The following is a 13679-nucleotide window of genomic DNA, read 5'->3' as shown; positions in this document are numbered from 1 at the left end:
GGCGCGCAGCAGCCCTTTCTTGTGCCTGCAATATAGATTGCTGGGTTTTCTGCCTCAAGAATGGGAAACTCTCTTCCCAGTTCAGTAATGCAGATGAATGTTTGTCATTGCCTTCTGGGTTTTTGATCATGGGCCAGTACACTACAAGGGGCTCTAATTGTTTTATTAAGATCACAATCATAGTGTTTTCATAGTGGATATATTGCCTTAGTTCATCAATAAGATTTTACTCTTATGGAGTATCGCATTGATTTGCATCTTCTGGTGGTCTATGAATGGTCTACAAGAAATAAATTATGCCCAGCCTAGTATGGCTATTTCTAATAATTCAAGAGAAAAATCAGCTGGAATGAATTCTAGCTTGAAATGCCATGTTTCATCTGTAGATTAATACGCTGCAAAAGACTCTATCTGTCTAACCGAAGCCATTAGGCGACTTATACTTTTAGCCTTTTATTCTTCTAAGAACAAATAAATATTCATGCATGCAATTACAAAATAGTTTCTACATTCTATTCTAGCTTAGCAAGATAAGAAAGAACATATATAAATAGTACTAACTCTGGTGTAATCAAGTATAGTGCTCCAAAAGGGAAAAATATCTAGTGTCTGCTCTAAACATATAAATATGTGCATCTAGCAGTGCCGATGGATAGTCTATTACTATGCTTCATGAACTTCACAAAAACACAATATATCCATATGCTTAGCAGTGCCTTCCACTATATATGAATATTCTTAAACAAATATTTCCAATTTTTCCATGCAGGAATAAAGCTTTTCTAAATCCATTATAAGTGTACAAAGGTTATTGGCATGCACTCATAGCCAATTCTATTTTTAAGTGACCAAGAAACAGAACTGTCATAAAATATATGAATTTTATTTTAAGAAACACAAAGCTTTAAACTAGCACTATAAGAAGAGCATTATACATACTAGTATAGACATATAATTCCAAAAATGAATATAAATGTATTGGAAACCTATTTGACCTATAAGCGAAGAGATAAAAGTACTAAGCCTAGAATGCTATGGATGCAATCTGAATGTTAATAAAATTGCTTCTTAAGACAGATTTGCTAGATACCCCTTCCCCTCGCTTAGGTAAGTTAAGAACTGAAAATAGTGCACTTTTAATTTAGGGGTGCAGTAGGCAGCATTTATAGGCTTAATAATTTTCTTCTTAGTTTATTCTAAGACCATCCCCCTAAAGAGAAGATCCTTCGAAAAAACACCATATTTTAAAGATAATAAGAAAACATGAAATACAGCATGGCATGTTTTGTTTTCTTGCATATTTTGACATTTCCCTATGATGTGTTTAAATCTGGCAGCACAAATAATAGCGTATTGTTTTTCTATCAGAATTTTAGTAAAATACAAACACAAATTCCGGATTCTATTTGTTTATTTTAATATAGACTCCAAAATGAAAATAAAAAAAAATGATAAGAGCCAATATTGAAAAATATAAATAATTTTTCTTTTTTTAATTTACAATGAAGTTCTCAAAGATAAGCTTAGGATTCGCAATGTTGAATATTTTTGGGCTCAAGGTGCTAGCTTCTACTGAGGTACAAGATAGTCATGCAGGTTTAAATCTGGTGGCTGTCACTAAAGATAGTGTCACATTTACTAAAGAGACTCCTCCAGCAAAAAAGCATAATAAAAGTGCCCAGGATGGAGAAGATGGCGATGGAGTGAATGGAGGCAAAGGTGGTAAGTCTGAAAGCAATCCAGCAAACAAGACCAAAGCAGCCGGTGGAAAAGGAGCAGATGGAGCAGCAAGCGGAAAGGGAGCAGATGGAGCAGACGGTGCTCCAGCAGAAGATGCACAGAAAGAAAGCGTGGAGGACTCTGTTACTATGAACTACATCATAAATCTTGTTGTGAATACTGAAAATGCGGGAAAAATGTCCATAGACCAAAGTACTATCATGGGTACTTTTATGAAACACCAAAGCGCATTTGAAAATCTGTGTAACGCCCAGTATTCAATTAGGTTTTTAAAGAAGGGATGCACCGATGAGCAGTTTAAAAAAGATGGGTCAGGTAGTATTGCGCATGACATGAAGATGTCTGTAAACCAACAAAAACTCAAAGAATTCTTTGGTCCAGATCCCTCTAGTGTGTCTTGTATTCCAGTTTCATTGGAGCCAGAAAACCCAGATAGTGTAAATGATCTTGTATCAAAGTATAACGATGGAAAGCTAGCAGAAGAATACTTTTTACACATTTCTAACATCTCTACACCACATTCTTGCCAGGATAAGGGCAAAGTGGAAATGAAAGCAGTAGCACAGGGATTATACAGTAGTATGTTTAGGACATCTGATTTAGTTGGTGAGATAAATACATCAACAAAACAGGAAAAAGGTGGTTTCCTTTCTCAATACTGGAAGCCTATTCTTGTAGGTTGCGGTGTTATTGTTGTAGCCTGTGTTGTTATTGGCGTATTAGTTAACAGGAATAAGTAATAGGGAATAAAGATAAATCATTCATCTTTTAAAGTTCTTTCTTGTATGAAATGAGTATTTGCAGTTCTCATAATTACCATCTGTGCTGGTATTATTGCTATTCAAAGTGTTTTCACTCCATGCTAGTGCATTTTAATTCGCAATTTTTTGTTTGCTACAGCAGTAGTTGTTCTAAGAAGATGTTCTTTTTTCGCTAATCTTGCAGAAGCAAAGAGTATTAAACTAAAGTGGCTGGGGCAGAATTCAAAGCACATATTCAGAGCAGACTTGCTATTTTAAAATAGCCAGCGGAAATACACATATCAACAAGATGAAGAACAGGAAGGAAGCCATCCAGGATAATAATATTAGCAAAAGAAGAGTATACATTGAGTATGCTGATATAGCCCGAATAATTTTATAAAGTATTTTGGTTATATTTGGCTCTATGAAACATTATTACTAGCAGTGTCTATGCTAATTCATCTATATCATAGAAGTACGGCTGGAATGCTATTCTAATGAAATAAAATACTTCATATGTATTTATGCAGTTTTTACTTAATATTTATTTCTTTCTTCCTAGCAAGTGTATGCCATGTGTACTTTCCAAATGTAGCCTGCATTGGGCAATTTGAGTTTTCTCTAAAACCGTAGGCTTACATTATGATTCTTTATATTTTATTATATTCATCCTCTATTTATAGACCCCATTCATTATCATATAGATATAGACATATTTTCCAGAAAACATCCTTTGATCATAAAGATAGAAGAAATTGGCCAAGAGTCTAAGTTACAAAGTGACTTTGCGTAGAAAAGCAGTGGCATTTGTGGCACACTGGCATGCACCTAAAACAAAATAATCTAAAATAGAATTCACCTACACTTCTGGCCCAGTGAAGGAGTTACATGCTTTAGGGCAGAGAAACTCGACAACAGGCATGTACATACTGCGTAGGATTAGTGCATAGTCTAAAATACACTAAGCCTAGCGTGCACTGCAGACTTGTCTTTGCATGTATTCAGGAACTTATAGAGCTAAGGCTTCCTATGCTTGAGATATAAGAGCTTATATCGCATACGCTAAATATTTAAACTTGAATGAAGGGTGAAATAAGCTGTGCCTTGGTGGCTCAAGTACTTGCTGATGTCTAACTTCTGCTTTATATCTGCATTCACTATCACTGCATATCATGTCTCTATAGTGTTTGTGGTCATAGGAATTTTATAAAGCCATTGCTTAGCTTTTCTATCTTTTTGTAAATAACAATGAATAAATCTGTGTTCTTTCCACTTATCTGCAAAAGATGCACAGATCCTGCGAAATAAAGCTGAAATAGAATACAGCCCAGAACTATCCATCCAGATCGTATAAATGTTGCCTGAATATGCTGGACCAGATATTCCTGATAGCTCTTTTTGTGCTCTGCCAAAACCTTCGTTACTATGCTTTCTTTTTCTCTGTGTGTCGGGGACTGCTCTGCAGGCTTTTCCAAATAACGAAGGGACCTATACATGTGGTCCTGCTTTACATCATATTCGCATATAATATGCGCAATTTCTTCCTCCTCTCTTTGCACCCGGAGCTTAATGCACACGTCAGCCACTAGAAATACAAGAGTTGCAGCAAAAATATAATAGACCATTTGGAAGAGCATATATACAATAAGAATAGACTTCAGCCCATACACGAGATACTTCTTGCGGTACTTGATGCGAGACTCGGCTATTTTAATTTTTGCTGCTTTCTCTACAAGAAGCTTAGATATGCTTTCTTCTGCATCTGGCTCTGCATCCAAAACATCTATAATTTGATTATGTACAGTTGTAACCTGCTTCTTAATATAGTATTTCTCTAGAGGCAAAATAAGCATCTCCCGAAGGCTTAGAACCATCTGCGACACGCTAAACAGAATTATTTTTGCCCCCTCCTTTCCTCCTATGTGCTGTATTACTGCTAAGTTCTTCAGTGCACTGCACACCTTGCCAGATAGAATAAGCATCCCGTATATAATAACTCGAAAATACTGCGATGCAGTAAACACATATTCGGTTACTGCAACCATATACGCACGAAATAAAAATATTCCTTTATTTATACGAGTTCAGCAGAAAATGCTTGCTCTCTTAGAAGTACTCGGAAAACCCATCATTTCCATAGCCCTCGTCACCTGGCTGCAGATAAAAAAGATCTTTTGGAGGCTGCCGTGCCAATTGGTCATCCTCTTCCCTTTCATCCTCTCTTTGGCTTTGCACTTCTTTTTCTCTCTTCACTGGATATGGCTGGAGTTGCGGTTGGAAATGCGGTTGGAAATGCGGTTGGAGCTGCGGCTGATACTCGGGCTGAAATTGTGGCTGTGCAGGTGGGAAAGAAGACTCGCAGCCGCCTAGTCCTTGGTCTTCCTGATAATGTAGAGGCATGTATTTTGCAAGTGGTCCAGGCTGTGTTTCCCGAAACTCTGAATGTTTAAACGGACTTTTAGCACACTCTTGTTTCTTTGGTGCTGGTGAAGAAGCCACTGGCTTAGGCTTAGGCTGATTATCTGTCTCTTTTGGGCTATTTTTATGCTCTTCTTTCTTTGGAATCTCTTTATACTCTTTAACTGTTTCACGGAATGTTTCTTTTACACTGTGAGTCGGCTCTAATTGAACCTTGGGCTTCTCTGGTTTCTGCTCGGGTTCTGATTTCTGCACTGGCTCTGGTTCTTTCGGTGTGCTTGGCTGATAGATGGCTTCTTGTGCATAGTTCTTCTCTGGGGCAGGCCACTCCTGCATGTAGTACTCCCGGGGCATCTCCATAAGAACAGCACTCTCCCGCTCACGAAGTTCTTTTTCACGAAGACTCTGCAGCTCTCTTCGCTGTGCGGCAATCTCTTCGCCTTCATTATACAAATACTGGTTGTATGGTGCATCATAACCACTGTACGCATCCATGCCTGGCAGATTAGAGTAGTTGTACATATCTTTATCTTGTCCGTTTAGCATATACGACGCGATATTTGCAGAATTATCATAACCATAGAGTGTGTTAACAGAATTATCTTGCATTCCTTGGATATCGCACTCACCTAAAATATCGTTATATTCTGAATTGGAGATCCTTGTGATGTGATCTATGACAGGCGCATTCATTGGTGCATCTTCTAACGCACTTGCATTGGGAGAAACTACTTGTTCGTTAAATCCATTTGTTTCACATAAGGACTGGTGTAGGTCTTTCTCTAGCTGTCTTTCCTCTTCTTCCCCCTCGTTGGAATATGATAGGGCAGATGCGCTGGATATATCACATGCATTGTGGATCCGCATTTCCTGTATACTTGCTGTCATTTTTTCTTCTGCCTCTTTTTCTTCTTTGCTCTTTTCTCTCACTGTGTTTTGCTCTGCAGCTGTCTCCTGCTCACTCTGAAGGACTGCACTCGGGGAATCAATAGGCACTTCCTCCATCTGGGTGCTTTCTTCTGCATGTGAGTCTGGAAGACTAGGGACAGGGCCACTCTTCTGAGATTCATTTATGCTGCTTGCACTGTCCTTTTCCTTAGCCGCCTTCTCGCCTTTATAAGAGCACTCTGTCTTCTCCACCAGATCGATTCTTGCCTCAGTATACGGAACTTCATTTAGTATGCCACCCCCCAGACTGCACCCAATCTCGCCCTGCTGGGTCGGGGATATTTTTACCTTTCTTATGCTAAGCATCCCTATATTGTACACCTGCAGAATGAGCGGTGCGCCTTTATGGCTGAGCAGAACGTGCTCAAATTCATCTTCAGAGACAAATGCACCCTTTTCGTGCCCAATGATATAGTCTTCGTCCTTTCTTAGCCTTGACTCCAAGGCAGGCGAGTTGTACTCCACGTCCAGAATCCGGAATGTCTGTGGGACCATTTCGCCTTTGTGCAGCTTAATGCTAAACCCAATATTTTCTCTGTCCTTTCTGGTCATCTCTACAACAGACTCCTTTTTTGACCTGGCATCATATATAAGGAGCTGCACCTGTCCTGCCTCCCATGCTTCTGTTATCCTACGGATGTCTTTTTCATTTTGAACACACTCTCCGTTCACCTGCGTGATGTAGTGCAGGATCGGAAGTATTCTGTGCCTGTCTGCAGCTGAACCTTTCTTCACCTTTATTACATGCAGTGAACTAGACACGCACTTACTTGCTGTGCTTCCCATCGTAAATAAAAAAATGCATGCATTCAAATGAAAACATGATCAGAATTAATTTATTCTCAAATGGATCGAGTACATATTATTTCACACTCTGGGATTCCACAGATAAAAGCTACTCCTTCCTTACTCTGGTATTTGTTTTTATCCATCTATGAGATAGTATCTGGTCTATCGAGAGTCTTCCTGCAGGCTCTCGTACAAGTAATTTTGAAATGAAGTCTTTACACGCATTTGATAGGTAGGTTGGAAACGTAAACTCAATCGATTTTATCCTCTTGAATGTCTCGTCTGTACTTCCCTTTGCCTCAAATGGCGGGTTTCCTACCACAAACTCGTACGCAAGCACACCAATGCCCCATATATCCACATACTTATCGTGCTTCTGGTGGCAGACCATCTCTGGTGGAAGATAGTCCATTGTGCCGCAGAATGTGTACCTTTTGCTGTCTATGTTGTGCACTGCCCACCCAAAGTCTGCAATTTTCAGCTTGTTGTCTGCTCCAATTAGAATATTCTCGGGCTTAATGTCCCTGTGTATCACGTTTTTCGTGTGAATGTACTTTAGGGCGTGCGCCATTTCTGCTATGTACTTGGCTGCCTCCTGCTCTGTGAACCTTTTCTTCTTTTGGAGCAACTTGAACATCTCTCCCTTTGCTGCATACTCTAATATGATGTACACACTCAGGTCATCGTAGAAGTATCCGTACAGCCTTAGTATATTATCGTGCTTCATGTGGCTCTGTATTTCGATCTCTCTTCTGACCTGCTTTGTTGCATTGCATTCAGTGATTTCCGTTTTTAGCAATATTTTTAGTGCGACAATGAAACCAGACTTCTTCTCCCGGGCCAGGTACACTTTTCCAAACTTCCCTCGCCCCAACGATGCACCGATTTCAAAGTCTTCAAACTTCCACCTGTTCATCCGAAATAAAAGAAAATATTACAATTTGTGTTTATGCAGCGCGTCGAGTTGTGGGTATACAATATTGGAAATGACTCTGCAGTGGCAATGATCAGAGGCGTGCTTGGAGTGGACATACAGGGCATTTGGCACACATCCTTGCATCTTTTTGGGAAGGAGTATTACTTTATGTCTGGCATCCGAGCTGACCGCCCTGGAACATCTCCCTTTGGGGCTCCTGCCAGAAAGATTGAGCTGGGGGAAACATGCGTGACAGAAGAAGAACTAACTTCGTACCTAAAGAAAATAGACGAGCTATACACGGAACAAACATATCACATCATTAGAAATAACTGCAATCACTTCTCGAACAACCTGGCAAAGTATTTAGTTAATAAGGAAGTCCCAGCATACATAATGGATGTGGCAAAGATATTTGAGAATACGCCCTTTGAGGCACTGCTTGCAGGCCTTGCTCCTGGCAGAATGTAGAACTAACTGCTAGACTAGACAATAAATATCTAATGGATATACGCCTCTTTACATGTCATATGGCCAGAGCACACTCTTGCTTTACTAAAAATAGAACTTGAAATAGAAGGGAAAATAGACTTGAAAGAAGCAGTGTATTTATTTTTTAAACTTTGTTTCCAATGCGTTCTCGTCTTACACTTACACCTATATTCCACTGCATGATTAGTAGAAATTGTCTTACTTTGCATTTTTAATTTCTGTGCAGAATATTAATGGGAAGTGTCTTTTTTTGACAGCTCTGAAATAATTTCGGGTCTATGAAAGTAGTAATTTTCCTATGAATATTCATATAGTTTTGTATAAGATTACTAGCCTATTTAAGTGATGATTTTAGGGTTATATTTCTATGATATTTATTGTCTTATGCGCCTAAGCCTACTATCTATTTGAATGAAGATGCCTGTCAACTAATAGGCTCTATGTATGCATATATTCTGCTTTTGATCTTTTCATAGTAAAGGGCTTATTTTGGCAATTTCTAAATTATGTGTGGAAAATACATATGTGCAAAACATCTACTTTTGTATGGTCATTGGCTGTGATTACTGCAGAATATAGTCTTTTGTTGCAGTGAAATTATGATTCAGCTTGATGGTCATTCTTTGTTCTGTCTTTTATGCCTTCACCATAAATAGTAACCACTTTTTCTGGACTTAGAAGAGCCAGATTTTCATCTGATGCAATAAGCCGAGCAGAGGCCTCCAAAACAAAGAGAGACTTTCCTGTAACAGGACAGACGCCCCGCGTAAACATATCTATGCCAGAGAAGAAAAGACCATCCTTATACTCATGCAGGCAGGCAGCAGTTTTCTTGGTTTTTATCTTTCTTATCATGCGAACATTTCTTATGTCAATTGTTTTAATCGTGCGCTCCTCAGACACAATCATTTCTATCCGGGAGGTGTGAAATAGTGCTGCCTTTATATTCTTAATATTGCTTATCTCCATCTCTTCGCGCATGCTTCTTAAATCGAATAGCCTAGCCGTTCCATCGCACATAAGCACACAGTTTCCATCTGGGTGCACTGCAAATACTTTTTTTTCTGTCTCTACGGCTTGTGTCCTTGATATTTGCATTTTCTGCTTTTTTGCACACCCGTACTGAGGAGACTGTTTATTATAGTCAAAAACACATACTCCCGTGTCTGTGCTAGAGACCACCCATGACCTATCTGTGTGTATAACTCCATTGATGAACCCATCTATCTTGCCTGCATGCCCTTGTCTTTCATGCACGTGCGAAATAGTTCCATCTTCATGCAGAATAACTATGCCTTTTTTGTCTGTTCCGTGGGGTGTGCTTGCCATGCTGACTATCCGGGATGGCGCAACAAAGAATCTCTCGATGTAGTTAGACCCTTCATACACAAATACATCTCCATCCCGAGTGCCTGAATACAGTGTACTCCCTGCCAAACAGATAGAAGTTGCCTGTCTGCCTATCTCCCACTCTGATTGTTTCTTAAGGCCCTGAATACTGTGATAATTCTCTATCCTGGAGAGGTATTTGTCTACCATTGGATAAATAAAAAGAAAAAGAAAACGGCACTTAAAAGCCAGTACTTGCATAGATTATTCTTCTACTATTCTTAGTTAGGCAACTACAAGCTGGAAATACGAGTACTGATATTTATTGCAGTGTGCACATATTTACGCCTTGCTGCATCTTTCTGGTTTGGGCTCTTCTGGCTGAGGTATATTTACTAGGATATGTATGCTTCCTGCCAATATAGATCGCCTGTGGCTTAAACCCCCCTGCAGAAACAAAACTATTTGTAGATTACATAACAAAGTTTTACCTTCCATATAAGGAAATTAACACGCTCAAAAGTAATGAAAATAACTGTCCGACGAGGTATTCAAATAATAGCGCTCATTTTGCATAGTTCTCTGGGCACAGCTAGAGTAGAAATTAATCCAGACGATATCATGCCATCGCGGCACAGCAAGCCTCCAATGAAAAATATGGACTCTTTTTTGCAAGTATTTGAGAAGCTAATGCAGACATTCCCTTCGTTTAAGTCAAAGGTCTATATGCGGCTCCATAAGTACATAGACCCGAATGGCTCTGAGATGTCGAGCAATCCATCGACGTACTTTAAAACAGGTATGAATAGCGTGCCAGAGCCTGATGAGATAGTGCAAAGATTTCAGTCAATAGCAAATGCTGCAAACATGCTCAAGCAGGAAAGAAGGTCTCTCATAGGAAAAGTAGAAAGATATGTTGACCAAATGTATCTTGATGAGAAGGAGCTCCTCCGAATGGCAGAGGGGTACGTGTCAGATATGCGTGATTTAGTAAAACAGCACGCAGCAGAGACAGATCCCTTGGTTGAGTCAAGCATTGTTGTTAAGTTTAAGGCAAAGGAAAAAGTTATAGTAAAGTCCATTGCTGCCATAAATAGAATTCGGCGGTGGGAGGTGCAGATTGAAAAGAGCCTGAACAGCCCCTTACTCAAAGAGAATCTAACACCAGACGAGTAGACGCACAGCTTTCTGCATAAAACAATTTGCAGAGGTATTAAATAGGCGCTGCTTAATATGGTTGTAGGCACTACGCCAGACGCTCTCCAATTAGGGGTTATAATTGCTAGATATAAATTACAATGGATTAGCTATATGCAGAATGTATTGCCGTAAACCCAGCCATGCACAACCCACAAGAATACCAGGATGGCACGCCTATATACATAGAAGGCTATAAATAAATCATTATAACATATGCTGTACAAATGCACACTAAATCCCAGTGGTTTAAACTAATTTTACTCTTATTTCTTTCATACACACGTGTGCATTTATTTAAATCTACGTTTATTATGGAGCAAACAGTAGATGGCTTAGCATATATATTCTATACCTCTTAATATTATTCGGGTTCGGGTTATATATGAATAGGCCTAGCCAGTCTAATCGATGGCCTAGTGCAGCCGTACTAGCTACTCTTTTGTTTTCCAAATGCTTTTATGAGATTGCAAAAAGTATCACGAACGTGCAAAAGTGAATAATATTCTGTGTTTTAGGCCATACTGGCTTTGAGTGTCTGGTTTTATTAAAGATTCTTGCAACTCTGGTACTCGCGCATTTAATTCACCTGATCTAGAAGTATGCTCATTTTCTGTCTTTTATCTACGCTTCTTCTACTAAGCCTTTCTCTAAGCGCTTTTCTTCTGTGCCACTGTGCTCTTTAGTCTTTCTATTCTTTATGCAGTGAAGGCGCAATTTGAGCATCTTCTTTGTGCTGTTGTTCTGCAGGGTTATGGCTGTTTATTCTCCATATAATCTGCTGCGTACGCATTAAACAGGCCAGACATGCGCCCTATGCTTACACCCTTTCTTTTTTCAGTCTGCGCAGACGGAGCTCGCACAAGAAACGGCATATTCTCTAATGAGCTGAACATTGAGAATAGAATGTTTGTGTATCGCGTGGAAAAGACTTCTTTCTCGGTTGGTGCCTGGTAGACTGTTCCGTTCATTACGTAGAAGTAGTCAATAACTCTGACTTTTTCAGGAGAAAGCCTTTCACATTTCTTAATAATAAAGAGAGCTGGCTCTAACGCGTATGTGATTGTGTACTGCACCCCGCACATTTTACTCAAGAAAGTCTCTAGGTCTTGCGCGCTCTGATGAATATTCTGCATCTTAAGCACTTCATTATTGCAGTTCTTATCGTAGAACTGGGAGTATGAGAAGTACTCTGTGACTGTATCCTTCGTCAGAATATTCTCCTGAAGCCAGAGAGAATCTCTGAAGCACGTATTCTCCATCCAGAATAAAAATAGCATATTTTTTTCATATTTATACGGGCACTTGCACAACCTTATATAGTACATGCAGAGAGACAGTCTATGCCCTGCATCTTCCTTACTATTTATAATGCAAATATGAATATATTATTCTCTTTACTTTTCTTTCTGTACTTTTATAGTATGCTACTTAAGAGGCACCCTCAGTAGTAGTGTATAGTCAGAGGTGTTAAAGTGGAAGAAACTATGTGTATTGTCTAGAGTGCCAAATGCATGTACATTAAACGATTTCATGCATACTAAAAGCATCTTTATAGCCTAAATACACACTTTGTTTTGTAAATCTGATTCTTTCAATAGATATGCTATTATACAGAATTCCCACTATTTTCCCTGCTGCATATAATAATTTCAACTACTGCACTGCAAGTATGTGCTGTTGTCTATCTGAATAAATTTGAAAAAATTTACGTTCTAGTCTCCCTTGGAAATGCAAAAAGGCCAGAATATTTTGCTTGTAGGTGCAGGAGGAATTGGAAGTGAAGTGGCGCATCTTCTTATTAAGGGATACACCGGGAGTATTACTATTGTGGATATGGATAAAATTGAACTGTCTAATCTTAACAGGCAGTCTTTCTTCACCTTGCAGGATATCAGCCAGTATAAGGCAGAGATTCTCTCTAGGTCAATTGCAGCTCTATCTTCGAATGCAATAGAGTCAAGATTCTTCACCCAGGATATAACAAGTGCTTTTTTCACTGTGGAGTTCTTTAAGAAGTTCTCGTGCATTCTGAGCTGTGTGGATAATATTCCTGCACGAAAGCACATCAGCAGAATGAGTGTTCTTTCTGGCGTGCCTGTGATAGAAAGTGGCACTGCAGGATACGATGGCGAGGTATACATAATATTCCCAAAAAAAACCGAGTGCTATGAGTGCAGGGAAGTGTCAGATGCAAAGGTATATCCGATCTGCACCCTTAGAAGAACGCCCACTGAGTGGCACCACTGCGTCCACTGGGCAAAGTATGACGAAGTGGGCAACCGCGGGGCAGAGGACACTCTAGAGTCGATCCACAGAATATCAGCAGCGCGCGCTGTGCAGTATAATATAGAAGTGCAAGATATTTCTGTGACAAAAGAGATACTTGACAAAACAATTCCCTCAGTTATTACAACAAATGCCTTGGTAGCGAACCTGATCATTCTGCAAATGGATATGCTAGAGAAAGGAGTACTTCACAATATATACTACCTAGACCGCAATAGTATACGGCGAGTTAAAGGCATTGCTCCGTACGCCAAATGCAGAGTATGTGGGCCTACTGCGCACACTATAGAAATAGAAAAAACAACAAGCTTGCAGGATATCCTGAGACACCTTCAGATTGAAGTATGTGAAGATACTGTTGTGCTAAAGGACACCTCACTTATATACGACACTGAATATACTGATCTACTGTGTACTCCTCTTATATCTCTGGGCGTGCAAACTGGTACTATTCTAAAAGTACTTAACAACGAGATAAGCCATATGATATATATAAGTGTAAACGAGTCTCGTACTGCACGCCACAATTAATAGATATGACAAGCATGGCCTGCTGCTATATTTACTCTGTAGACTTATCTGCCTGGAAAACCATCTAGACTGCATTATATTTGTATTATTTGTATTAAGCCCTCCTAGTACTTCTATTGCAGATGAGTGCATGGCTTTCTGTTCCTGCACTATCCTGCTGCTTTGTCCATTAGTAAGGATGAGATATTTCATCTTGGCCTGTAATCATTAAATGCACTCGGGTGACTTTCAGTAGCCTTCATATAAATCATTATATTTAAAATGTTCAGACTATTACACTTTAATCT

At 39.4% G+C, this 13679-nt stretch overlaps 9 protein-coding genes across 9 annotated transcripts; 4 read left to right on the top strand and 5 right to left on the bottom strand.

Annotated features, from left to right (window-relative positions):
• Positions 1-1502: 1502 nt before the first annotated feature.
• On the top strand, positions 1503-2480 carry NESG_02289 (uncharacterized protein; the record flags this gene model as incomplete). Its single annotated transcript, XM_053049897.1, has 1 exon — positions 1503-2480. One exon carries the CDS (start codon positions 1503-1505, stop codon positions 2478-2480), a length of 978 nt encoding a protein of 325 aa, XP_052904068.1.
• A 1196-nt stretch (positions 2481-3676) lies between these two features.
• Positions 3677-4528, bottom strand: NESG_02288 (uncharacterized protein; the record flags this gene model as incomplete). Its single annotated transcript, XM_053049896.1, has 1 exon — positions 3677-4528. The coding sequence occupies one exon, from the start codon at positions 4526-4528 to the stop codon at positions 3677-3679; it is 852 nt and encodes a 283-aa protein (XP_052904067.1).
• Positions 4529-4589: 61 nt separating this feature from the next.
• Positions 4590-6635, bottom strand: NESG_02287 (uncharacterized protein; the record flags this gene model as incomplete). Its single annotated transcript, XM_053049895.1, has 1 exon — positions 4590-6635. The coding sequence occupies one exon, from the start codon at positions 6633-6635 to the stop codon at positions 4590-4592; it is 2046 nt and encodes a 681-aa protein (XP_052904066.1).
• A 109-nt stretch (positions 6636-6744) lies between these two features.
• NESG_02286 (uncharacterized protein) lies at positions 6745-7554 on the bottom strand (the record flags this gene model as incomplete). Its single annotated transcript, XM_053049894.1, has 1 exon — positions 6745-7554. The coding sequence occupies one exon, from the start codon at positions 7552-7554 to the stop codon at positions 6745-6747; it is 810 nt and encodes a 269-aa protein (XP_052904065.1).
• Positions 7555-7587: 33 nt separating this feature from the next.
• NESG_02285 (uncharacterized protein) lies at positions 7588-8025 on the top strand (the record flags this gene model as incomplete). Its single annotated transcript, XM_053049893.1, has 1 exon — positions 7588-8025. One exon carries the CDS (start codon positions 7588-7590, stop codon positions 8023-8025), a length of 438 nt encoding a protein of 145 aa, XP_052904064.1.
• Positions 8026-8643: 618 nt separating this feature from the next.
• On the bottom strand, positions 8644-9585 carry NESG_02284 (uncharacterized protein; the record flags this gene model as incomplete). Its single annotated transcript, XM_053049892.1, has 1 exon — positions 8644-9585. One exon carries the CDS (start codon positions 9583-9585, stop codon positions 8644-8646), a length of 942 nt encoding a protein of 313 aa, XP_052904063.1.
• A 315-nt stretch (positions 9586-9900) lies between these two features.
• On the top strand, positions 9901-10551 carry NESG_02283 (uncharacterized protein; the record flags this gene model as incomplete). Its single annotated transcript, XM_053049891.1, has 1 exon — positions 9901-10551. One exon carries the CDS (start codon positions 9901-9903, stop codon positions 10549-10551), a length of 651 nt encoding a protein of 216 aa, XP_052904062.1.
• A 773-nt stretch (positions 10552-11324) lies between these two features.
• Positions 11325-11834, bottom strand: NESG_02282 (uncharacterized protein; the record flags this gene model as incomplete). Its single annotated transcript, XM_053049890.1, has 1 exon — positions 11325-11834. One exon carries the CDS (start codon positions 11832-11834, stop codon positions 11325-11327), a length of 510 nt encoding a protein of 169 aa, XP_052904061.1.
• Positions 11835-12303: 469 nt separating this feature from the next.
• On the top strand, positions 12304-13392 carry NESG_02281 (uncharacterized protein; the record flags this gene model as incomplete). Its single annotated transcript, XM_053049889.1, has 1 exon — positions 12304-13392. The coding sequence occupies one exon, from the start codon at positions 12304-12306 to the stop codon at positions 13390-13392; it is 1089 nt and encodes a 362-aa protein (XP_052904060.1).
• Positions 13393-13679: the final 287 nt, after the last annotated feature.

This window comes from Nematocida ausubeli (genome assembly GCF_000738915.1).
Source record: "Nematocida ausubeli strain ERTm6 chromosome Unknown supercont2.5, whole genome shotgun sequence".
NCBI classification, from domain to species: domain Eukaryota; kingdom Fungi; phylum Microsporidia; genus Nematocida; species Nematocida ausubeli.
Note: the sequence above shows the minus strand (reverse complement) of the source record. Positions and strands in the feature narration are given on the sequence as shown.